We start from the raw sequence: 26,340 nt of genomic DNA on the forward strand, positions 1-26,340 counted from the left end.
ATAAGAATTGTGTAATAATTATCTGTTTATTTGTGGCTAATAATAATTGGATTAATAACCCTGTAGAGAAATTCTGCAAAATTTATATTTCGTGTGCCGCAAGAGCGTGTAAATATCCAAAGAGATTAAAAGACGATAAGACGATAACGAAGGCCACCTTTCACGTCGCGTGCGAGAAGGCGGTTGCTCGTGATTGATCCTCGACGCATCGCCGTTTTCAAAAGAGAGACTTTCGCAAAGGGCGATAATATCGAAAGGGGCAGAAATTCGGCCGAGGTGACTCACGCCATTCGTGAGCGCGACATCGCACATGGAAACGCAGCGGACGAGACGACGTGACACGCGGGTTCCCAGTTAGTCGGGAGGCTCAGGGTAACCTCGACGGCGAATGCCGATGAGTCACGAAGGAATTCCAGCCGCGCGAGCATGGTTAAGCCCTGTAAAAGAGAGGAAGAGAGAGAGAGAAGTCGCAGACTCCCTTTCCTCAACCTCTCACCTCGAAATCGGTAGACGAGACTACTATTGCATACACTGTAAAAAAATATGTAAAATTACATAAATAATAAATGTAAAATTACATGATAAATAATGAAAAGGTATATAAATAATTTTATTATTTATCGTGTAATTTTACACTTATTATTTATGTAATTTTACATATTTTTACAACACACGAATAGATACACTGTAAAAAAATTTGTAATATATTACACAAAAATATGTAAAATTACGTAAATAATAAATGTAAAATTACACGATAATTAATGAAAAAGTAAATATTTTTATTATTTATCGTGTAATTTTACACTTATTATTTATGTAATTTTACATATTTTTGTGTAATACATTACACATTTTTTTACAGTGTATCTATTCGTGTGTTCTGTCGACGATACGTGATCAATTATGCTCCGAAAAACAGCTCTGACACTCTGCTTCTTTGCGAATATTTATGTTTATTATACATATTACTTTAGTATTTATTTTGTCATATATCTAGCTTTATGTATCTTTCTTTCCTACACAGAGAGAATTTATTACCTGAAAATTATGATACCAAAAAATATTATTATCTACTACAAGAAAATATAAAATATGTTCGATTGATTTTACTATGTACATATTGATATTTTTTATTTCGTGATAAATATTTAATCAGAAAAACTCATAAAATTTTCTAATACCATATTATCCTACGATTACCGTGATTTTCAAGGTAAATTCTGGGAGAAAATTCTCCCCATATATTTATTTATATATATGTATAATATTAATTAAAAAAACAAATGAGACAACTGGAATATCACTTTGAATTTACACTTAAAATTAGAGTGTTGCTATAAAATAATCAGATAAATTATTCTAATTTTAAAATAGCAGAAAAAGAAGATACTTGATAAATTCACGTTGACGCGAGAGATGTACTCGAATGTACTCATCGCGAAAAAGGCGTAGTACTCGTGAGTCATCGCGACGACTTTGCGAAAGTGGAATGCCCGTCTTTGCCTTGCATGTCGTTACATTGTGCGTACATGACAGTAATACGGATCGCTGCACCGTTACGATGACCAGAAAATTACTTGACCAACGATAGTCCATTAACTTTCACATATAAATACAACGCAACAAAAAACCCTCTCTTGATCGCATAAAAAATTCAGATCTGACAAAATTAATATGATGAATCGATACGATCTTAAATATCAATTGTGATGTATTAAGTTCTGATTGCTATCATATAAAAATATAAAACAAACCTTCTCATATGCTTCGTGCAAACTTTGCAACAAAGAAATACCTCTATGAATTTTTTTGAAGGGAAGAATGAGGGAGCTAAAAATGATTCACGCACGTTCTGGAGATTATCTGACACGGAATGATCTTTTGGAAAGTCATTCGTGTCGACGCGAAAAATCGGCGAGTCAGTTAATCGCAAAAGAAAAAAAAAATACGCATTTGTACAAACCCAGACGACAGAATTCGCCGCGGCACAAAGGACTCTCCGGCAAAAAACGGCGGAGATCCAGTCTACCGACGATTCAAATGGAAATTAAAGGAGCACTCACCTGAAACAGAGGAAAAAACGATGCTTTTTTTTAGTCGTGCAACGAATTACAATATGAATAGGTGAGACAAGATCGGACCCTCTTTTAATCACGAGGCCCCGATGTTTTACGCCCACCGTGGACGTCACGCGACGACCAGATATTAAACGGATTATATCGCCGATGGAAAGCACTGTTTCTGTATTTTTTTCTCCGCAGATTAAATTATAGCGATAAACAATCAGCGAAACAAAAATTATTTACGATAAAATCAATTAAGCAGGAATTTATATACCTGATATGTGTGTACATAAAATAGTACGTCTATCTAAAAGTATAAACTTATTAAAAAGCAGTACATAATATTAAAATAACAAATATTATAATTATATATTTATTATATATATATATATATATATATATATATTTCAAAAAATTCGTATCAAAATATATAAAGCCTTGGAATTTGTTATTACATGTATTTGTGTGTGTGCAAATTAATATCTTTTAGTGTGTAAAAAATTTAAAATTAGTTAAGTCTTTTAGCGCCTTAAAATTTTATATTCACCATCTCTCTTCGTATCACAATTCTCTACCCGAATTTCAGATAAAGTACAATAGAAAAAAAAAAATTATCGCGCGGTTGTATTTAAAAAGGTAGTTATGTACTTCGTCGAGACGACACTCTCTCTCGTTATTCGGCTTGTTTCTTTAATTGCGAATAATAAACAGGCCGGAATAACGGTTGTATCGTCATTTGCCAAACAACTCGTACATATTTACCGGATAGCAAAAGAAACGAGACGAGACGATACGAACAAAGAGACGAAGACGCGAAAAGTGCGTGGGTGTCGCTAATCAGTGACGGCGCCATTCGAGGCAGATTATCAACCTGCGAGTCTTGAGGTGCGTCGATAAAAATGTGCAGCAAAAGAAGTACTGGGAGAGAACGAGGGGAAGATCCAAGCGAAATGAGATCCTGTAAACTGCCTACGATGTAAACGACCGCACGATCGCGCCCGATTACGTCAGGGATTCGCTGCTGCACTCACGATGCAACATGCAACAAGACGCTACCTGATACAGAAACTCGCCAACATGATTCGCGCCATCGCCTAATATATATTTGTTTACTTAAACGATAAAAATACAAATCAACGTTCGTGTAAAATTTAAAATTAATAAAACATGAAAAGTAGGCCAAATATACGAGCCGAAATGATTTAGATGTAAAAATAATTAAAAATTTTTATTCATAATATAAACGAATATAATATTACTTAAACGATATTTAAGGGATTGATATTTATAACAAAGTAAGAAACAATTTTTATTTTTATCTCCGCAATAACAAAATGCAGTTCTTTTTATTTTAAAAATAAGTAATTCAGATCTGTCTACGAAATAAAATTAAAAAAGCTTTTCTTAAAGTACAGAGTTTTGTATTATTTTCTTTAATCTCTCGGACAGTGAACATAATACGTGTGTAAATAAAATTTTCATAAATTACTGCTCTTTTTTTAAAACCACAATCATAAAGTATAATTTGATTTGTTACTGCAATAATTTGTATTTTTTATTTTCATCGTAACAGCTTCGTTACGTAATTAAAGAAATCATTAAGTTTCGAAAAATTAATTGCTCATAGAGACGACGAAGACCAATTAACATTATCGCGGGAAAAAAATTTATATGAAACGAGTTATGTCAGCACATTAGAATATTAATTTACATTGCGCCTGCAGGATCGTTAGTCCTTATAGATGCGCCGCTAAATGATTCCTTCGTTCGCAAGGACACTAGTCAATTGCTTTTTTTTCATCCGACTTATGTCTTATTGTCAGTCTGTATTTAATACCGGTAATCATTGCACGTATAATAAACGCGATTATGCAAAAAGTTCCTTCGAGCATATGTAAAACTTTTTGAATTTATAATTACAACAATTAAAGACGTATTTAAGTGCACATTTAAGCGCCAGTATCAAGGATAATTAAAAAAAGATGGTAAAAAATAATGAAAATAATCTTATATTTAAATTAATGTATGAAAAAATTTTTATCATTTTTCCATCTTTCTCTGCTTCTCTTATATATGTTTTCTAAATTAATATAATTTCACAATTTTATTTGAAAGTAATATTATTTAATTTGATCGAAATTTATCCAATCTTATTTTCATAAATCTCAAACAAATCATATAAAAAATCATTTTTCTTCTAAAGACAATCCAGAACGTAGGAAGCTGTTTTAATTACAGAAAAAAGTAAAAAATACAACGTGAAAAGCGTCCTTGAGAAAAGCCGCTCTAAAATCTCGCGGTGGTTTTAGCGTGCGTCAATATTATTACGTCCAAAAATACGCGAAAACGTCGGTGAGACGCCTGAATTCCACCAGAAATTCTGTCTCAAAATATCACGGCGAAATAATCGACCGCATTCCGTTATTACACGTGCAATTCTCGTAATATTAAATGATCCGGGCGTTAATGCAACGCTAACGGGATGCGCTTTAAACTTGTCGATCCTCTAAAAAAAAAAATACCTTAATTGCATCTGTAAAAAAAATGCTGGATAAACATATAAGTACCCACGCGCAACACGAGTCTAAGTAATTAAGAATATAACTTTGATAATATTTTCACGCGCAATTAAACATGGATTTACGAACGTTCTCGATATAGTGTAAATACAAGTAAAATCGTAAGTCGAAGCAAATTTAACTTCACAAGTTATATATCTTAAAATAAAATTATACTCGTCGGGTAAATTAAAAGTAATTGATTTTTTCTTTTTAAAATAAAGATATAAATACTAAATTATATTGAGATGGTTTAACGAGATTAATAGATAAGAAATACTGCATAAATCACAAAATTTGTTTTAATTATGAATTTAATTATTAATAAAAGGAAAACAACGTTCATTTTCTTTAAAGTTGAAATTTGAATAGAAAATACAAAAAAGAAATCATGAGACTCATTTCGATAAATAACGACGATATAACTCGTTTCCTCGCACGAGTGATAAATCGATCTTGAATCGTCAATGATAAATTGATCTTTCTCTGTGTCAAAATGTGCGTGTACTTTTTTATGCTCTTTTTTTTTATACATATATTATATAATTCATCTTATATATAAAAATTATGTACATAGGTATATTTCAAATACACATATAATATTTATAAAACAGCGTATAAATATTAAACACGTATTATATTAAGTATAATCAACAATATTTTCTTTTTTTCTGAAACCGATGATTCAGGAATAAAATATTCTCGAAGCTATAGGGACGCGCACGTGTCGCATTACGTACGATTTGCGTGACATTTCTACGACAACAGAAATACGATTCGACGACTAGGCTATATGTCGTGAAGGCGATATTCGATGCCGCGACCGACCGGTTGATTAGCCAGTCAGATTTACATCGTGCCATAATACCTATTCGATATATGTGAGCCATGTAAATATACACATGTAGGTAGAAATGAGGCGAACTCGTTTTTTTTTTTTTTGGCGAAATTAATTGATTTCAAAAATGCTAGTTTCACACGGCGATGCGAAATGATTTTTTTTTTTTTTTAAGATTTACTGATTCTATAAGATTTACACAAGTGACCTTTAAAAAAAGAATATTTCGATGACTGTAGATATTCACTATTTTTTATGATATATGATTTCGTAATAATTATACAGATTTTATCGCTGCAAGATTATTAACTTTGCTTGCACAGCTTTGATATTAATTATATTAAACATTATAATAAATTGCTTGATCATTTTCTTTATCACATTTATAAAAATCGAATTAAATGTTAAGGATTATTGGATAATTTTATTAAAATATTGCATTTATGTATATAAGCATATTGAATAAAAATCAAGAATGCATATTAATCTTTCAATACTATCTTTCACTATTGTATATTCTCTATTGATCACCTTTTTGCTCTCCTTTATATAAATCGGAAATATTTCTAATACTTTCTAATATTTTTTCCAAATATCAGATTATTTATGACGCTATAAAAAAAGTACGATTTAGATTAGATATTTCTATAAAGTATAATATATTTCTAAATAAGTTTTTGAGAAAGTTTCATGAGTCATCCTATTATAGTGCTCTAATTTAGCTTTCAAGTGACAACAATCATAAGTTTATACAGACTCACTTGAGTCAATCAGGACTGCAACAATTAGACTATGATCTTTAAATATGAATGTTGTTTGTCAATCTCTAGATCGTCGATTATTATTTCATATTACAGCTACAAATTAAATACATCCGGTTTCCGATCGGATACGCGGAAGCTTATGAAGAAAGCGTCACGTTGATTTTATAAGACGCGATTAAATTCCCGGAAATATTTTTTCGATGTATTATTAGTATATCCTTTCGAACAACAAATAAAGTAATAAAAAGGGAAGAGTAACTACTTGTAATATGATATTTCCGTTGCATTTCTACCGAAGTCACTGTTAGTTAAGAACGATATAGTTCCTATTGTATTGTCTATTGAATAAATTGATTTCCGCTTTTGCAATTTTTATTATAATACACACACACATATTAATTCTATTGTATGAATCATAAGAATCAAAGAAAGCCAGAAAAAATTATATGCTACATATAATCTTAAATTTCTACAATGTTTGAATAAATTTTATGCTAATATCACACTGTAAATTACTGTTTATTATACTAATCATCTTTTTTAATTTTTAAGTCGCATGATAATAATCATAGCGTTAAGTCTAGATACAATTTTCTGAAATGAATTAAAAAATTCATTCATAACATAATACAACAAATCTAAAGAGAGATGTATATGATGAAGAACAATTCTAAATTCCAAATTAAAACAGAGATCTCGATCAGGAAAAGATATTTAAGAAATGTAAATACATTTCTTCGAAGACATACGAAAAAAAACAGTATTCCGTCTCTCAACTCTCGGCAATTTAACGCAAGTTATACTTAATGACCAACTGCTTGATTGTCTCAACGAGATTACCACCTCCGTCAATTTCTTGTTTTACACATGCTCACCTCGAGGATGCAGAATGAAGGAAAACTCTTGCATAAAAATATAATTGTAATTAAAAGAACACTTTAAAGTACAATTATAAAGTATGCAATAATTTTCTGATAATTCGATATTATCAACTTTGCTAAAATAAAAACATTTTTTGCTGGTTAGAAGCTCATTATAATCTGCATAAGAATAAATTTTATTTCTGCATAAATATCATAATTTCCAGAAAGACGAGATAAAAGTTCACTCAACTTGAACTTAATTTCCGAATAATTAATTTTCGCAATTTTTCGTTCTTTGGCTCTGTTAGCCGATTTAGAAAACATCATATTTATATTGTTTATATTGAGAGCCGATAAAAATATTTATTTCTGAGTGAACTTAATTTCATTTCATAATAATGTTTAACAATTGGATATTCTACAAATATTCCAATATTTGAATTTGATGATAAAACTTTTAATATTAAAATTTTCGCAGATGCGTGACTCTCTAGTTAACGCTTCTGGACAAAGACAGATAACGAAGAGGATCAGAGAATGAAAGAGAGAGAGAGAGAGTGCAAAGAGAAAAGATCCGAAAGTGCCGCCTACAGAGAGCGGATGCCGGGTCGGCAGGGTCACCTCTCCAGCAAAATGAATCTTTTATGCCTCTCTTATACCAGTCTCTTTTACGGTGCTTCTCCGCGCGTCTTTGAGAATGCTCAGCTCTTTTCCAGACTCAATAAGAAAAACTCGATCCGGTCTGGTTGATCGATTACTTCAACGACTCAATGAAATCGGAGCACGTGTTGAATTAATTCCGATCGTAGCTAAGAAAAAATTTATGTAATTATTTGAATGGAAGCGACTATTCGACAAGTCATTTAAATTGTATAAAATAAAATTTCAAATACTTTAGATACAAATCTTAATCAGAGAATTTTTTAAATTTTCACATGTATAGATAAATAAATTAGGTAATTTTTAAGTAAAATGAATCTTGAATAAAATTTCAAATCAAACATAAATTTGAAGAAAAATCATTAAAAATTTTGCATTAAATTATGTATCAGTTTGGATGATATAAATATTTTGTATAGTTATACAAATGGATTCTTCACGTGTGAATTTCGTACGCAATAAAAATATTACTCGAGACAATATTTCTCTAACAAAAGCAGGAGAAAAGAAGAAATAAGTTGATCTTAAAAATATAAATACAGAATATATTTGTACTACGTGAGTACTTTGTACTATTGCCTCTAGGACTGAAATTATGAATGACCGGGAACTAGTATGACAGGCTGAAGAAGGGTGATTTATGTAAGCCTCGGGAGGAAGCGGCCACGGCTTATAAAGACTCTCAGCTTCCTTCGGGCTATTTCGGACACGAGCCGCGACGGCAGCTTTCCTAATTCGAGGTCTCGCTTCGCGTGCATGGAAGAACGAAATGCCGCCGCGAGCATCCTATTCTCTCTTGCGTGCGATACATTGATATTAATGTCATCCCAACGGCCATGGGGCATTCGTTTAATGAGAGTGATCGTCACTCGTGGCACGAGCCATCCTATTATTCAATTCAACAATGCGACCCCACGTGTCCCATGTCGCCTTCTAATTGTCTGCCAAAAAAATTCCTAGTCAGACAATTATAAACGGAATTATCAATAACAATTTTTGTCCTGGAAATTATATATAAGAAAAGATTTTTTGCACATTTTCTATTTAAAACAATATGTAGTAATTATTCTTATTATTCAATTCAACAATGCGACCCCACGTGTCCCATGTCGCCTTCTAATTGTCTGCCAAAAAAATTCCTAGTCAGACAATTATAAACGGAATTATCAATAACAATTTTTGTCCTGGGAATTATATATAGGAAAAGATTTTTTGCACATTTTCTATTTAAAACAATATATATGTAGTAATTATTCTTATTATTCAATTCAACAATGCGACCCCACGTGTCCCATGTCGCCTTCTAATTGTCTGCCAAAAAAATTCCTAGTCAGACAATTATAAACGGAATTATCAATAACAATTTTTGTCCTGGAAATTATATATAAGAAAAGATTTTTTGCACATTTTCTAGTTAAAACAATATGTAGTAAAGTTCTGTCATAAAGTGGTCTAAAAGAAGCGATAGCTTCTAAATCGTATAGATGTTAAATCTTTAAATTAAAAGAAATGTGATCGATATTTTTTTTTCTTTGTATGACATAATAAAATATAATAAAATCTCTATTTAATTGCTAAAAATTTATAACTATAAAAAATTTTATTAGTTATGTTGTTATATATTATGAATTTATCATATATTATATAAATTCCCTTCACTCATTGTTTCATTGTCATTTCAATAACAATATTTAATATACATTGAATTGTTATTAACAACATGTTAGGATAAAACTGAACAAAAAACGGAGCATGAAGAAGACACTAACAGAGACGAAACGAGATGAAATAAATTCCTTTCTACTACGAGGAAATCACTCGAAGTTTAATGAGACCTAAATACAAGGCTGCACAGCGTGAAATTACCACAATTCGCGAGAAAACTATTGCATATTTCCATAAGTATAGATACATCTCATAATTCCTTCAATATATGTGAATTTCCACATACTGTCTTCGCATTATGCGATTAATTCAGTAATATTAATACAGATTTATAGCTAGAGATATAAAACGTCTTTAATAAATTGTGATAAGTCAAGGTAAACAACATAGACAAATTAATAGCCATAGAAAATATCTGAATCGAATAGTCGATATGTTCTGTGAATACTCAATAAATTATGGTTAGTAACATATTTATACATAATGCATTGGTAATTAATGTGTCACACACAGATTACATAAATACAAATATAACTATCTCAATAAATATTAAATACAAATATATAAAGAAATGTTTAATTAATAATGCTAAAAAAATGTTACAAGAAAAAATTAATATTTAATATATGTATATTACATAAAAAGTTAATAAATATTAAAAACTTTTATAATATTTATACAAAAATTCATTTATTTAAATTTATTTCTTAATTGATATGACTGATTAAGTTAATTTAATACGACTCATTTTTTTTTTAAATCTTACAAAAAATTATTTTTATTAAGCATCATATTCTTAAATAAAAACCACTTATTCTGCAGTATTGTAAATAGCGCAAAATTGTTTTTGCGCATGTATACCCAAAAGGCTGTTTTGTATCAACATACGAAATTTATAATTGACGTTTTTATTTCGCGATAAATAAAATGACATGCCTGTAATTCTCAGTGACGTTTGCGTTGACAGAAAAAAGAAGTATCATTTTCGCAGCTGCGAAAACGAGAGTTTAATAAACTAGCAGAGAGACTCGGTCGTCATTACATAAGTAACTACCAGCTGTTCGCTGAATTCGGCATCAACCAAAAAAAGATTGCAGCTCGCATAAATATGGCGATACGCCAAAAATATCGTCGTGAAAAATATATATGTCGTATACCAACGTGTCTGCTACATATTTCCTTCGCTTCATCCCCAATTATTTTTAAAAGAAAAGCTTTTCGTATGTATCACGCTTTGAAAAAAATAGACACGGTCGATTCAATTATTCAATTCAGTTTCGACTCGTGAATCGATGATCGGTTTGTAGCACAACAGATTTTTCTATGTCATAATTATCAATATATGAAATCACTTAACATACAACGGATCAGTCATGACAGAATATGTTCTTATAATTTATTTTTTATGCAGATTTGGCGAGCGATTTAATGTCTTTTTTTTCATGAAAATAAAATCGATATATGGCTTTCGAATCGTAAGAAAAATAACGAGATATTACGAAGTAAACATTATAGGTAGAGCAGGCGGATTTCTCTTTCAATCCGAGCAATTAATTTTGAGATTATTAAGACAGAATTTTTTACAAATATGTAAAATTTCTTAAATTAACTCCAATGTATCAAATTACGGTCGTTTTAAAGTACGAGAAGAAATTTTAATGATTAAAGAATTAAGCTTGAATATAAAATATGATACAAATATATGATGTTCCGTCACGTACATACATCTTTTTATTAAGAGATAATTTTTTAGAAATATGTAAAATTTTCTTAAATTAACTCCAATATATTAAACCACGGTCGTTTCAAAGTACGAGAGGAAATTTTAATGATTAAAGAATTAAGCTGAATATAAAATATGATACAAATATATGATGTTCTGTCACGTATATACATCTTTTTATTAAGACATAATTTTTTAGAACCATGTAAAATTTTCTTAAATTAACTCCAATAGGTATATATATTAAATTACGGTTGTTTCAAAGTACGAGAAAATGTTAATTATTCTAAAGAATCAAAAGCTTAATATAAAATATTTCTAAAAGCTTTCTATATAAAATCCGAAACAATTATATGATGTTCTGTCACGTTTATAAATTGTTTTACCTTCGTGTGAAGACCCGAGAAGAAGGTACGCAGCGGAGCGGAATACGACGACATGTTGATCTTGTTGACGACCATTGTTATGCTAGCTGTCTTTTAGCTGAACTTCCTCCTCGCGATTCGAAGTCCGAAGTCTTCTTTCATCCAATCGACAGTCGTCTTCCGTGTAACATCGACGTGACACTTCGCGCCAAGAATAACACGCTCCTCTCTATCAAACGTACTTATCCGCACGCTTCACCTCGAAGTATCGCGATCATGTCCAAATTTTGTATCAAATTATTCTTCTGGCTCAACTCCGCTGAGGAAATCATCGGCAATATTTGACGGACAGCAATCTGAGAAACGTTTAACGTATTCAGACGGATCTTCGTCGCGAGCAAAAACTCAACAATAAGTAGTTCCCGTTATCAGAGTCACAGCAAGATCTTCTACCTCTGCTACATAAAGTTTCCTATAGCTGAAGAGATTCTTCAAGTATATCATATGATGTGTACAATAATGCCGAATAAGATTGCTAATATGCATCAAAGCGCAAAGATATCTTGAAGAGCCCGTTGCGTAGAGATTCAGCTCTTCTAGATTGACGCACACTAGAATGCCAAATAGATTTCCTCTTATTCGAGTGTCACTACTCCAAAACCCCGTTTTAATGTTTACTTAGATATCAAATCTATTTGACAAGCTCTAGCTTGTCAAACAGATTCCGTTTATTAAAAACCGCAAAGTCGTCGGTTCAGTGTTAAAGAATCGTATCCAGTCTCTTCCTTCTTATCTCTGTCGAAGGAAATACGTTCAGCTTCAAAATAAAAAACAGCGCAATTGCGCGTTCCAGAATTTCGCGCTTATCTTCACGCGTCCGGTCGAAGCGCGAAGAAGAGACCTACTCGAAGGAATTCGAACGAAGGGAATCGGGAGCAACAGTCCGTGTACCATCCGGATGGACGCGCGCGAGAATACTGAAGGAGAGCGCGTCGGCGGCGATGTTATATATAGCCTCCCTACTCCTGGGGACCGAAACGAACGGGATCCTCTCTTCAGGGGAACACCGGACAGCGGCGATTGTTACCGGTGACCTTCGAACTCGCGAGGGATGTATCGCAGGATATCCCGAGGAGGGATAGAACGCCGATCATTGGAAGCTGGACAGGACGAACGTCGTGGTAGGGTCGGTTAGAGGCCGGCCACCGCGCCGTAAATTGATGACGAGATCGATTCGCGGCACGATCGATTCGATCTAACCGCGAGAACGCCAATGTCAGCGGAGCGAACATACGGGGTGACAAGTGTTCCCCTTTGTACAAGCATGCATAGAACGACGGGTGAGATATCGCCGAGCACGGTGAAATATAATTTGCATTCATAAGTATGACTTTGTACGATTATTCCTTCTAGCCGTAATTTCAAAAAGAGCGAAGAAGGCAATTTTTTTTTAATTAATAGTAGTGATCTATATAGTGTTGTGCTTGGATGATTTTTAAATTAGCTAAAGATGAGATAAAAATATGCAAATTCATCTTACAATTAGGTAAGATGAAGATGATTTTGTTTTAAATATATCTATAGATATGACAGAATACAAGTGATGTGAGCACGTTGCATTTTGAAATTGTGTATTATCAGCTAGATTAATATAGATCCAGTGTTTGCTATTATCTAAATCAGATTAGATAAATGATCATGAAACTTTGGCGTTATCTTTATATAGATAATCTTTATTATCTAGATAAAGATAACGCCAAAGTTTCATGATCATCTATCTAATCTGATTTAGATAATAGCAAATACTGGATCTATATTCGTTAACTGATAATACACAATTTCAAAATGCAACGTGCTCACGTCACTTGTATTCTGTCATACGTTTCAAGGTTCAACTAAAAATTATTCTTCATTAAACAGAGAGTTCATCTATTTGCTCTTTATGACATTTACACTTAATTTTTTTAAAATTCAATTTGTTTAAGAATTTTTCTCGGAACGATGTATAATTCATTCGAAAAGTGAAATTGTATTTGGCGATGCATTCCTCGAACCACACATGTGTCAGAACGTTGCGTATACATCCGTAACCTTTTTTTTACAGATATGTTTTAAAAGAGAAACACAAACGTGATCATTTTTCACCGTGCTTTCCGAGAAAATCTCTTTTTCGCGAACATCACGATAGAAAAGTCTCTAAGGGGTTTTTGAAAGGCGCGAATAATGACTTTGATAAATTGCATCGGATTAAAGAGGTCAAGAAATCATACACGTGTAAGAAATAGTATACTAATCGATGTTTTTTTCGCCAAGACAAAATTCCGACGAAGCGCCACGAAATTAGAGCGGAAGCGAATTCCGCCGTGGTCAGCGACATATGGTGATCGATGGCGAAATCCGGAGAAAAAACACGTGATAAATACACGCATGGGACATACGTATACGTATATATCACGTGTCAGATGTATCGCGATGAATAGAGGTCAATTCTTGCTATAATTAATTTTTATAAAATTAATATATTTATTTATAATATGTGAGTTGTATTTATTTATTATAATAAATTGTATATGGCAACCCCTAATTAACTGAGTATTTATTTAAAAGAACATCCGAGCAGAGACATTTTCCGTATCTATTCCAAGAACCGAGGATTTTTACGCGGCGGATCCTGGTTGTCAGGAAGATCGACAGCGTAGACGGCTAGTAGGCGTCGATGAATCAGGGTCGGGCGTCTCGACGACATTAATTCCGGACGACGACGACGGCTCTTACTTGCGACGAGTATGTTCCGGAAAGAAAACGATAAGCGGAAAGCGAAAAGGAAGCACGGCGACAACGAGTTGGGCGTGCATTTATATATATATTCCAGTATACGCGTTCGAGTGTGCAAAGTGTCGCGTAATTATATAGAAATAGAGCCAAAAAAAGAATTTTTTTTCTCGAGAAAAATTTTCATGATTGCAAATTAATATTTAGTATTAAATATAATTTTTAATTTATTCATTTCGATATATTAAAAAAACAATTATTTTCGAATTTTAAAAATTCGAGGAATATACTTTTTCATTATTTTATAATCTCATTATCAAGATGTCTAATGTACAAATAAGTATGTGAAGCTATTTTAGCAGAAAAAAAAGGAAAAAGAAAATCCGGAATCAAATTATTCATGACGATTAAATCGACGATTATGTCTGTTGACACAATAAGCCGTAGTATTCGCCTCTTATCATTCCTGTACTTTCACCTCAAAATTATTCGAATTTCGAACTGGACGCGTCAAGTCATCTAATCAATCACGATTATCTTATGAATTATTTATTCGGTGATGAATGAACAATTACGACGAAAATTTCGTCACTGTCCATAAAGAAAAGATGTTCCATCAGGAGATCATTCTTCTTTAAGCAGGCCAAGGCCGTACTTTTCGATCGTGATGCTTCTCGCCCTTTCAAGTTTCAATTTAAGCTTGTTTCGACATTTTGCATATCATGTTATAGTAATATTCTCTTTTTATCATTTGTAATATTAATTATTAATATAATAATTTTATAATTTATGTGTAAAGTAAACTATTTTTTTCTTCTTGTAATAATTTTGGTTACATGTTTTGTTAAATTTACAAAAAGCTTGCAACATATATATAAATAATTATTTCGTTTCATATATATCATTTCGAGCAGAGAACTTTTTCTTCACTATTTATTATCTTATTGTACCAGAAATTTTCGAACCTTATTCCGGGAAAAATACTATTCGCGTGTAACTAAGCTCATATATTTCACGAATGTTTTTTTACAAACGAAATAAAACAAGATTTCAAGTGTTATTCGAACGGAACTGAAGAACGATGTAATCACAAAGAGAGAAAAATAGAGAAGGTGCGAGAAGACGAGAGGATTGCGATTGTTAATCGCACGTAACACGCGTGATGGATGTGAATTGCTCTCGGTGGCAGTAAATTGCGTCTTTTTTCCTGTCTTCTCCGCTGCTTCTTCTCTCTCTCTCACCTGTTCAATCCAGCTGTTTACTTATGTAATGCTTGTGCAATAATTAGCGGCATTTAAGCAATTGACCGCCCGCGGCAAATACTGTGGCGGTCCCACGATGGGAATAAAAGAAGGAAAGGAAAGAACAAGAAGCACTGTTTTATGCCTCCTTTCTCGGCCAACTTGTCGAGCTTGACATTGCCGAGGTAAGATTTATGTCGTCGCGTTATGTTTCCGTTTGACATTTCTCATAACTCCTGAGATATCTTATATATATATAGTAATAATGTTAGATGTATGAAGAAAAAAATGGAATAAAATATGCCACGAACGTTCCATAAAACTATTTTGCTAAATTAAAAATTTAATTAATAATTCGATTAAAGATTGCATCTCTCTATAAAATTTAATTAATACATAAAATTACTAGAAATTATATATTAATAATAGATATTTGATTTCATTAAATCTTACTTTCGATAATGTTCGAAAGGATCAGTTAGATATTAAGCAAATTATTAAAATTTTCATATTAATCAACTATATCATTAAATAAATTAGTGTAATAATAATATACATAATAGTTAAGATCACGAGATGCAAAATAATAATCATAAATTTGTGATTAAAAATAGATTAATCTGCAAATCTTTTTTCCTCGTTCTGAACGCGAAATGTTACAGCAATTTTATTACAAATAAAATCCAGTCACGATTTTTTTATGTTCGCGGAAAGAAGACGCTTAAAGAGCACAATCAGATTGCGCGAAAGTGATAAAAAATTCAGTAATACTTATCATGGAAAATAAATGTTCCTGTAGTATTTATCATTATCAACAGGATTAATAAAAAACTAAAATTATGAGAAGAATGATATAAAGCAATTTTTCCCAAAAATCGGATACGCGGTTATAATTGCAGAGAAAATTATTTCGCAAAACGAAATTTATTCGTTATTGATGCAATCTTTGCAAAATTACGCGCAAATCTTGTGTAAAGAGTGAATTCTAGCATTTATGAATGATTGTGTCCTAATTAATAATAACGGTATACAAGATTTTTTTTTTAACAAGTATCTATATGCGAAAGAATCACTAAAGCGAATCGAATAATTTAATTTATTCAATATCTTTATATAAGATTTTATATTTATAAAATCTTCGTATTAGAAATTATATATTATAGATGAAAAATGTAAACTATATATAAAAATTAAAATTAAATTAAATTAAAATTATAAATTAGGATATTAAATTATAAATTTAAAAAAATATTGAATATCAATAAAATAAATATTTTGAGTATAATATAGATGACTTTTTCGTGTATATTCTCACGAGTATTTCAACGCGATTTAATCGGAATCAAAATTGGCAGCAGAATAGCTGCGTTTATAACTTCCACCAGCTGATTTAGTATTTCGCCAAACTTACGCAAACACGCTGTGCCAAGCACAGCGAGTAGTCGCACGTTGGCGATCGCTGCCAAAACATGCAGAGAATGTAAATGTTGTGGAACACGAACCATTCCATATGGCAAAAATTTTCATAATTCTTTTTAACCTTATCGCACGCGTGAATTTTTGCTTTCACGCTTTTATAAATATTATCACTAAAAAGCATTTCAATTTATAAATACATTATTTTTCTTATGGAGACACAACCTTTAAAAAGAAATGAACTTGTCTATTAAGATCTATTTTTTAATGATTTTTTAAGCATATGTTCTTGGAAAATATAATATTTCCGCGAGAGTTATTTTAATTATAAAAACAAATAAATAAATTTTTTTGTATCAATAGAAAGGGTAAACATTATTTTCATTAAATTCCTCTTCTTCCACTTCTTCATAATCTTCCTCCTCCTCCTCCTCTTCTTCTTCTTCATCCTCATAAAGTGCCTCATCTGGCTCTAATAGTATCACATCCTCAGCTCCTTCAGGGAAATATTCCGTTAACATTCCTTGTGCTTCCTCATCAACCGCTGTCACGAAGAACGGTTCGATGCTGGCGAAAGCTAAGAAAGCTTCTTCCTTGATCCTTCGAATTATCACTACGAACACCTCGACGCCAGTTTTGTACTTCACCTTATTTCGTAAATAATTTTTTTAATCCGTTGCAAATTTTCTGTCATGAATTGTATCGTTAAATTGCGGTAGAAAAAGAATTACACATTTAATTCTCCATTATTTTTTTATCGAAAGTGTAGTATATCAAATTGACAGAAAAAAATGATAAATATTAATTAATGCGACGAATTTGATCGGAGTTGTAAAATCACAATAGAGGGAAGACGGCACACCTTGTTCTCGAAATCTTCGGGCGAGGACGCGAGACGTCTCGTATAAGGTGGTCGATCGAACTCGAAAACGCCAAAGTGTTCGATAGCATCGCGATACATTTCATATGCGTCTCGCACGACGCCGAATTTCGACGCTTCAAACTTGAAGGCGCACAATGGTAGAGAAGGTGTCGGCTCCTCGTAAGGATGAGTCTTTTCCAAGTAAACCGGAAACAGAGTCTTGAAGACGTGAATTTTGCTTCTAGCCTGTGCGAGCAATAGCCCGAATGTCAAATATATCTCACACAATTTATAATCAATTTTTAATGAGGCTAATATTTCTTTTTGTCAAGCTGCGACTACTTTTTGTATAATAGCAAATATAATTCACGATTATATATTTTTTATATTTATTTATCTTGATATCGAATTAAAAAATTTAACTTTTCAATCTGGTGCGCTGTGTAGTTGATTTCAATTAATCTTCAATTAATATAGAATTTTTAAGAAAGCTAATTTTTGTAGCAAATAAATTCGTGATTATTATATTTCTTATATTCATTTATATTTATATTTTTATATTTATTTATCTTGATATCGAATTAAAAAATGTAACTTTTCAATCTGGTGCGCTGTGTAGTTGATCTCAATTATAATCTTCAATTAATATAGAATTTTCAAGAAAGCTAATTTTTGTAGCAAACGAATTCGTGATTATTATATTTATTTATATCGAATGAAAAAATGTAATTTCTTAATCCATAGATGATTTGAATGAATCTTCAATGAATCACAGATCATTAAACCGTACATGAGGAGGTACCCAAGCGGCGGGATGAACCCGCCGCGTGTCGCCCTCAATTTCCGGGTCCGGTGCGTGCACGTGTACGTGTCTCTCGATGTAAGGCACATCGTACGTCGGTCTGATCAGAGGCCCGCCGACTCCGGCTTGCAGAAGTGGCAGCGGCTGCGTCGTGACGATGCTGATGAGATAGTTCTCGACGTCGTCGATCATGCGAATCGGATATTTCACCGAGTCGCGTTCCGGACCTTCGTACGGATAATGCACCGGCCAATCCGGATGCGGCGGTTTGCCCTTCAGCCTCATCGCCATGCACTTGCCATCGGTCAAGCCTGAAGAATCGTGCGGTCGCATATCATTTTTCTCGGTTTTTCGTTCCTCTCTTTTTTTCCTTTTCCTCCAAGTGGAAATATTTCGTCAATTATTATTATAGGAACGATATATTTAATTCGACCCCCAAACTAGCCAAGAAAATTTTTATTTTATTCCCACAACGTTTCGACCATCTGTTTTTGGTCCTTTTCAAATGAAAAACTAGAATGGTACAATTAATTCAAATTAATAAACATTTTTGATGTTAAACGTTGTGGAAATAAAATAAAAAATTTTCTTGGCTAAGTTTGGGTCGAATTAAATATATCGTTCCTATTTTAAATACCACTAGCGACGTTTTAAGTATTCAATTTGAATTATTATTATGTCACAGATCTCGTTCCCTGTGAATGTTTTATTTACTGTAATGCACCTTTGATCAAGTCCTTCGTGATGTCGACGCCGCTCTCGACGAACATCTTCTCGATCATGTCCTCGTTCAGTTGGATTCGCAGCTCTTCCTGCACGTCGAAACACTGTCTGAAGAGATCCTGCACCAGTTCCGTGTACGGCAGACTCTGCCACTTGTCCCGCGGTCTGCCGCGTTCATCCTTGAAGACCCACGGATAAAGCACCAGCACCGTTTTCTCGCATAACTCGATCATCATTTGCGCCATGAATCGCTCGTATTTTTCCAGCCTCGCGGCCTCTTCTTTCGCTCGTTTCTTCTCCTCCAACACTCGCCTTTTTACGAAGACCATTTTTACATAAATATATATGTATATACGCGATTTCACGTTTCCTTCTATTTTTCGTAGCTAGCCGCGAAAGTTTATTAATCTCGAGGCAACATCGTGGGATCGTCTCTTTCTGCATTCAGAGTAAAAATCTCGCGGGCAGTTAGACAGAAGTTATCGTATTAAAGTTTGAAGTTTGTTTGCGAAATGATGAAAATATATTACGAATTAAGATCGAAGATAGAAACTCCGAGTTTTCTGTTCCCTTCACCTAACGGCTTCCTGCTGCTGCCATCGAACTTCCTCCTCGGGAGCTCGTTCGCACACATCCAGCCGCCACTTCGGAATTTCCAAGTGCTGTACCCTCCTTATCTCGTCCATCGCCAGCTTCCGCAGCCGCGGACAGTGCGCGCCGAACATCAGGTTCACCATCTTACCGTCCTGCAGGAACATCCAAGCGGGCTCGCTTCGGCCGCGGAATCTCGCCAAGTCGTCGATGTCGTCGTTCCGCGCGATCGCGAAATCCACCGCGTCGCCTACGTCTATCTTGATCGTCCTCAGGGTACTCGCCATCGCGGTGCACGGCCCGCTCCAATCCGAGTAGACGTCCACGATCATCAGACCCGGGCGACTCAATAACTGTCGCCATTCCTCGTCGGTGCTCACCTCGACCTGAAGAGCCCCGGGCGTTGCTTTCTTCATATATTTTATTCGCGCCACGAATTTACATTCAGCAACTCGAATCTCGCGAGGAGACGAATATTCTCGCTGACCGCGTGAAGTGCCTCTCGAGAGGAGAGTGCGAGATGAAGGATAATGCGAGTGTGCTGATAGCGATCTCTTTCGCAGATTCTTCCGAGACGTTCAAGTGGACCAAAATATCTGCCGTATTATTTCCTTCATTTATATCATGATTATTCCTAATTTATTTTTTTATATTATTTTATTATGTTTATTTATATTTATTTTTATTATATATTATATATATTATTGTTATTTATACATATATATACATATTTTTGTATAATACTAAAAAGGAATTTATTCCTGTTCATTAATCAAACAAATATTTAAAATATTTTAATATTAATTTTTTTTTTATTTCTTCAGACATTTCCAGAAGAGAGAGTTTTACCGAAAATAATAATGTTATATATTTTATATTCTATTTTACATATTTTTCAATTAATATGATAAAATTCTCGGTGTCGATAAAAGTTTATCCTAGCGTATCATCTTTGCGCACGTACATGTATTTGTAATGATTAATATGAAAATGACGAGTTGAATTTTCCTCGCACGGTTTTTGCAAAGCGACACGCAGTTGCGGATGCAAATTGGTCGAAAAACGACGCACGTTCCAGCGGCGCGCGAGATAACGAGCTCGAGATTGCCTCGCTCGAGCGTGAAGAGACCGACTTGTTCCTCTCTTTAGAGGCGAAAAGAGACGAGCGCAGGAAAGAGATCGAGGCCGGCGATAATGTCAGCGTCGGCTCCGCGTGCTTATGATCGCGGCGGCGGCGACGTCGTTTAGGTTTACGTCCCTAATTCACGTCCAGCCGCGATAATTAGTCTCGGGCGAGATCGCGAGGCGACTCTTGACACATCCAGTCTCTCTTCCCGAGAGCCTCCGATATGAATCACGAACGAGAGCCACGTCTCGCGCGGTCTTGATTGGTTCCGTCAGAAAAAAGAAAAAGATTTCCGCCCGCATGTCGCGTTTATCAACTTAAACAAAATTTCATAAAAAAAAAGACAAATAAGCATTCCTGTTTCATCAAACGTAGGGAAGATGTAGGGAGCGATTCACATGCGCGGCGATCTTCTCATGATTTCATCGCCGATGATTCATATAAGGAGAATGAGCCGATCGGATCGGACGACGCTACGTTACTCATCCCGTTTTCCAGAAATGCTCCCGCAATTTCGCGGGAACTAAAACACGCGCCGTTCATTACGACGTCATTTGCCGCGACCGGAAGAGCGGCGAGATCCAAGTGAAAAATTACGACCGTTCGTATAGTGAAGATAAGGAGTGTGATAAAAATATATTTTAGAAGATGTCACGGCTAATTGTTCATCTTTTCGGCCATACAGAGTGTTCCACATGTAATATTCATCTAATCAATAATTCAGTTATTTTTTCAATCTTATTTTTCAATCAAACATATAGTATGATTGAAGAGTAAAATTCTGTTTCAATATTCTAAATAATTTTTATCGGAATAAAAAATCACGAAATGCTAAGAATATATTTTTAAAACATTACAAGTTAAATTTATCGAGAAATTTTGATTAGTTTCGAATTTTAACGCAAAACGAATTTAGTTTAAAGACAACACAAAAATATTAAATATTTAAAAAATTCTTCTCAATCTCTATTTTTATTTTTAAAAAATGTGTATTTTTATTTCATATGGAAATTAGTTATCTTGATATGTAATATTAATATAATTCATCACGTTTCTTCTTCAATTTTCTATTATAGAAGCAAATACGAAACTTTGCAATTTAAACGTTATACGTGTCGGTCAGTATTGCACCATCAATTTTCGATTTCTTTTGCAACAACAAAACCGATAACAAAACACAAGCCACCGTGTTCAACGATCGAAAACCAAACTCGATTTTTCACAGAACAGCATATTTCAATCACTCGAGGATTCGTCGGCTCCCGACACAAAGATTCCGGTTTGCTGACGAATCGAAACCGTGATTGGAATTTGTCATGTTGTGAGAAATCGATTCTCGGGTCAATCGAGTTCATTCGCGCGCAATCAAAGTGCCTGAAAAAAAACGTAACATACAAGCGCAAGATATTGCATTTGCACAATATACAAGTCTAAATTGCAGAATATAATCGTACGAAGAAGCATATTCGTGAAAAATATGAGCATCGAGAATTTTCATCTGATATGTCTTACCTTAATAATAAAATATTGTAAAGTTGTTTTGTTATATTTCATATACGTCGCATAAATTATTATAGGCATAACGAATATGTATATTATATATTTTGCATATATACTTTATTTTATTTAAATTAAGTGCAATAATTTCAATTTTCTTATATTAAAATTCGATTTTCAATGTTCCACAAAATTCAATGTTACCCTTAATAAATGATGAAATTCAAATGAGAAGTTTATACGAGGTTAGCTCGCAGCGAAGTAAGTGAATGCACGTGATTCGAGTCCTCGAGCGAGTTATTCGTCAAATTCATTTCTGCATATAATAACAGTGAGCCGCGAGCGAAGAAATGCGTCTAAACGCGTCCATCAAAAGCTAACGATCGCGCCTTGTAGAAGCGTGTTTACGATCCCATTGAGTGCTGCGTTGTTTCGCGACCGCGATTGACCGCGGTGGCGGAAAGAAATCGCGTCGCCACCGCGACAACGTCGTCGGCTTCTTATAGACAAAGAGAATAACGACGATGCTACGGAGAGTTGCTATAAAAGCAAATAGCGAGAAGAAACGAGCCCAACGAGGCTTAACGACGGCGCATTTGCATCAGTCATTAAGATCACCAGGAAAGTCTGGCGTCGGCCGGTTTTGCTCGACAAATGCACGCGAGATTAGATGAAAGTGATGCTTCTATCTCGCAGTTTTCTTGCAACATCGTTTTCTCGCACTGCGCTTCTCAAGCTTTCAACACGCTATCAACCCACCGATACATATGAATACTGATGTCTTGCATCCAGGCATGCAGTATTCAAGTGGAAGAGTTATGAAATAGCTTTAGCTTTCAAAATTTATACATTAAAATACAAATTTTAGAATTAAATATTGAAAAGCTTTAATTAAATTTGGCAGAAGTTATATACGTGATATTTCAAAATAAAGGAACAGAAATATAATATTAATGAATGGTTTATAAGAAAATAAATTGACATACAAATTTTAGAATTAAATATTGAAGAGCTTCAATTAAATTTGGCAGAAGCTATACGTGATATTTCAAAATCAAGGAACAGAAATATAATATTAATGAATGGTTTATAAGAAAATAAATTGACATACAAATTTTAGAATTAAATATTGAAAAGCTTCAATTAAATTTGGCAGAAGCTATACATGATATTTCAAAATAAAGGAACAGAAATATAATATTAATGAATGGTTTATAAGAAAATAAATTGACATACATTTTTAATTATCTTATAAATGATATAAGCAGCGAACAAATAATCGAGTTCACACATACGTCTCATTGTCAGTGAATAACTAACAATGAGTATAAGAAAATTAAATCTAAACTAGAATTGAAAAATCGTAAGATCATAGATCATTTAATTCTCGCGATACACGATACTTATTTATTTTTTTTTTTTTAAATAGTCTACTCATAGAATACAAATTTTCTTAATCGTCGCATTTTATTTGCGTGAAAATTTTATTAGAGTTACACCATATCATTTCTCAATCAAAAAAATCAAAACGTTCATGGAAACAATGAAATTATCTTCTAAAGATATATACAAATGTAATATAAAAATCTATAAGAAAAAATGCAGAAAAAAATAAGTAAAATAATTAAGAGCTCATCGCATTTGGAATATTCTTGACTCAGATATTCTTCCTAAGTGATTTAGAGATGTTGAAGTTCTATGCAACTAGAATGCATGTATCAGGAGTGTGCGACGATACGCATTGCGCCCTGACCTTACGCTAATGAACGCGCACGCATTACATTGTGTAACCTTTTAACAATTCGCCATCATTCCGGTGGATATCAGCGATGGTATGCGTCTCCTAATGAAAATTGATGTTTCCGACCATTACGCTTAATACGCCCTTCTTCCTTGCTGAAAGGCGGAAATCGTCTTACTCATACTCATTCACACATGTCTCGAAGTCGATCTAAAATTATGAGGCTCGATGCGAAGCACGTTGTTTGTGCACAGATTCATAAATCAGCGGACTGAACAGGGATTTTTTGTTAAGTTTAGCAAGATAGAAAAATACAATATATTTAAAAAATAATTGATTCATCGAATCATAATAATTATTATATATATGTATAAATAATTTTCTCTTTTGATATTTAAAAATGTTACTTCTGGCATTTCTACATACGAAAATATTATGCAATAATTTCGCTTAATTTATTAATAAATAAATTAATATGGAGGTGTGGCAAGAACAATAATAAAATTGTGATAATATTAAAAGAGTCTCGGTCTTTTCAATCGTTGAAAACTGTGCATTTAAACTCCTGTATATGGTATTACACTGACGTCAATAATTCGAGAGTTAAACGCGCTCGACCTAAGATCGGTCACCCAACATAATCGAATATGCATAAAGTTATGGCGCGATGGCATGAAGATGACAAATAGCCGGACAATTTCACGGCGCATATCAAACTCGTTTAAACGTGCGTCATGATTGAGTAAGGCGATTAGAAACGGAAGAAAAACAAATTGTGCATCCGGAACATGCCGCATACGTTGCAATGATTTATTATACTAAATCGAATAAAAAAAAGCAGATAAAAAATTCTCCATCGACTCTATCAATAAAGATACCCAAATAATAAAAAAATCTCTTGTTTAAATGCTTTTCATACTTTAATTTAATATAATTATTTTACACAGTTATTAATTATATTTTTACTTAAAAAGATATATAATTAACACTTGCAATTGTCTAAGAAATATCTCGAAAAATTTACATCGTGAATAACGAGTGAACGACAAAACAACTTGATAAAGAGACGGAGTACGAACGCGATTAATTTCAGTTGCCGCCGTCGACATTCTTTCGCGGGATTAATTATTTCCGGAGCATATTAGTGGCGCGTACTTTGTCGACGAGATATAATAATTGTGTGTGGATGAAATAATAAGCACGCGTAATCTCGGATTTTATAAAGCGCAATAACAAGGTCTCATTGATTAAATAATAGTCAATTGTACGATTAAATTGATTTTAAATTGTAACGTTAATATATTTTTTGGAAATATACTATATAAGTACTACAATACATATAAATATTATTTAATTTTCCTAAAGATGTGAGATTTTATTGATTTTAAAAGGATAGAGCTTCTGCAATATAAATAAATAAAGTTTCAAATTAATTTATTTAGAAATAATAAATTAATTAACATATGTATAAAAGTATAGAAAAGAGTATAGATAAGAATACAATGTTGTAATACATTTTATTTGTTTAATATCAAATAAAATAAGTTACCACATTTTAATTTAATAAAATATATAATTAAAAGTACTCCACCCAAAAAATATATAATTAGAATAATGAAAATTTTAATTAAAAAAAAAAAAAAAGAAATTAAAATGTGTCAATGAATTTTTAATATTTTACAGCTGCTCTAAAAAAAGTGTCAAAATGTTATCTAAATTTATTTCTTATAAATGCGCTATCACAAAAGACTTGAAGAAATAGACCTCTGTTTAGTAAGAAACGCCTACTCTTTTCAAACACCTGATTTGTATCCATCATCCCTTTGTTTCTCAAAGTTTCGCTGAACCTTAGCTACAATTTAACTTACAAATTAATCAAGGCTCAGAGTTTCGCTCTTTCCCGACGCATGCTCATTATTCTTTCTAGTTCCTCTAGCTAGACAAATGACGACAGTTAATTAACGAGCAAGCTACGAAGTATCTCTCTTCATCTCTTACTCGCGGCAAAAAGCGATTCCCATAATGTGCCTCTTGGAATTTTTTGCGTATCGAATACGCTTTTGTTTA

At 33.1% G+C, this 26,340-nt stretch overlaps 2 protein-coding genes across 2 annotated transcripts in view; both read right to left on the reverse strand.

The window, feature by feature from the left end:
* The window catches only part of Sarm (sterile alpha and armadillo motif), an 85,324-nt gene that overhangs the window by 36,285 nt on the left and 22,699 nt on the right, over positions 1–26,340 (reverse strand). The window lies entirely within an intron of this gene.
* On the reverse strand, positions 17,288–20,325 carry LOC114932651 (uncharacterized). Its single transcript, XM_029304955.1, has 5 exons — positions 19,895–20,325; positions 19,320–19,630; positions 18,584–18,906; positions 17,794–18,039; positions 17,288–17,578 (listed from the first exon to the last, which is right to left on the reverse strand). Exons 1-5 carry the CDS (start codon positions 20,323–20,325, stop codon positions 17,288–17,290), a joined length of 1,602 nt encoding a protein of 533 aa, XP_029160788.1.

The sequence above is a fragment of the Nylanderia fulva genome, unplaced genomic scaffold (genome assembly GCF_048542155.1).
Source record: "Nylanderia fulva isolate GAGA-0341 unplaced genomic scaffold, ASM4854215v1 Scaffold22, whole genome shotgun sequence".
NCBI lineage: Eukaryota > Metazoa > Arthropoda > Insecta > Hymenoptera > Formicidae > Nylanderia > Nylanderia fulva.

Bases quoted from the DNA above. Each gene is read 5' to 3' on its own strand.
- LOC114932651 (XM_029304955.1), bottom strand. From the start codon at position 20,325: ATGAAGAAAGCAACGCCCGGGGCTCTTCAGGTCGAGGTGAGCACCGAC. The intron at 18,907-19,319 runs GTGCATTACAGT...ACGATTCTTCAG, and splicing joins CACGAAGGACTTGATCAAAG to GCTTGACCGATGGCAAGTGC. The intron at 18,040-18,583 runs GTACGGTTTAAT...TTGCTCGCACAG, and splicing joins CCGCTTGGGTACCTCCTCAT to GCTAGAAGCAAAATTCACGT.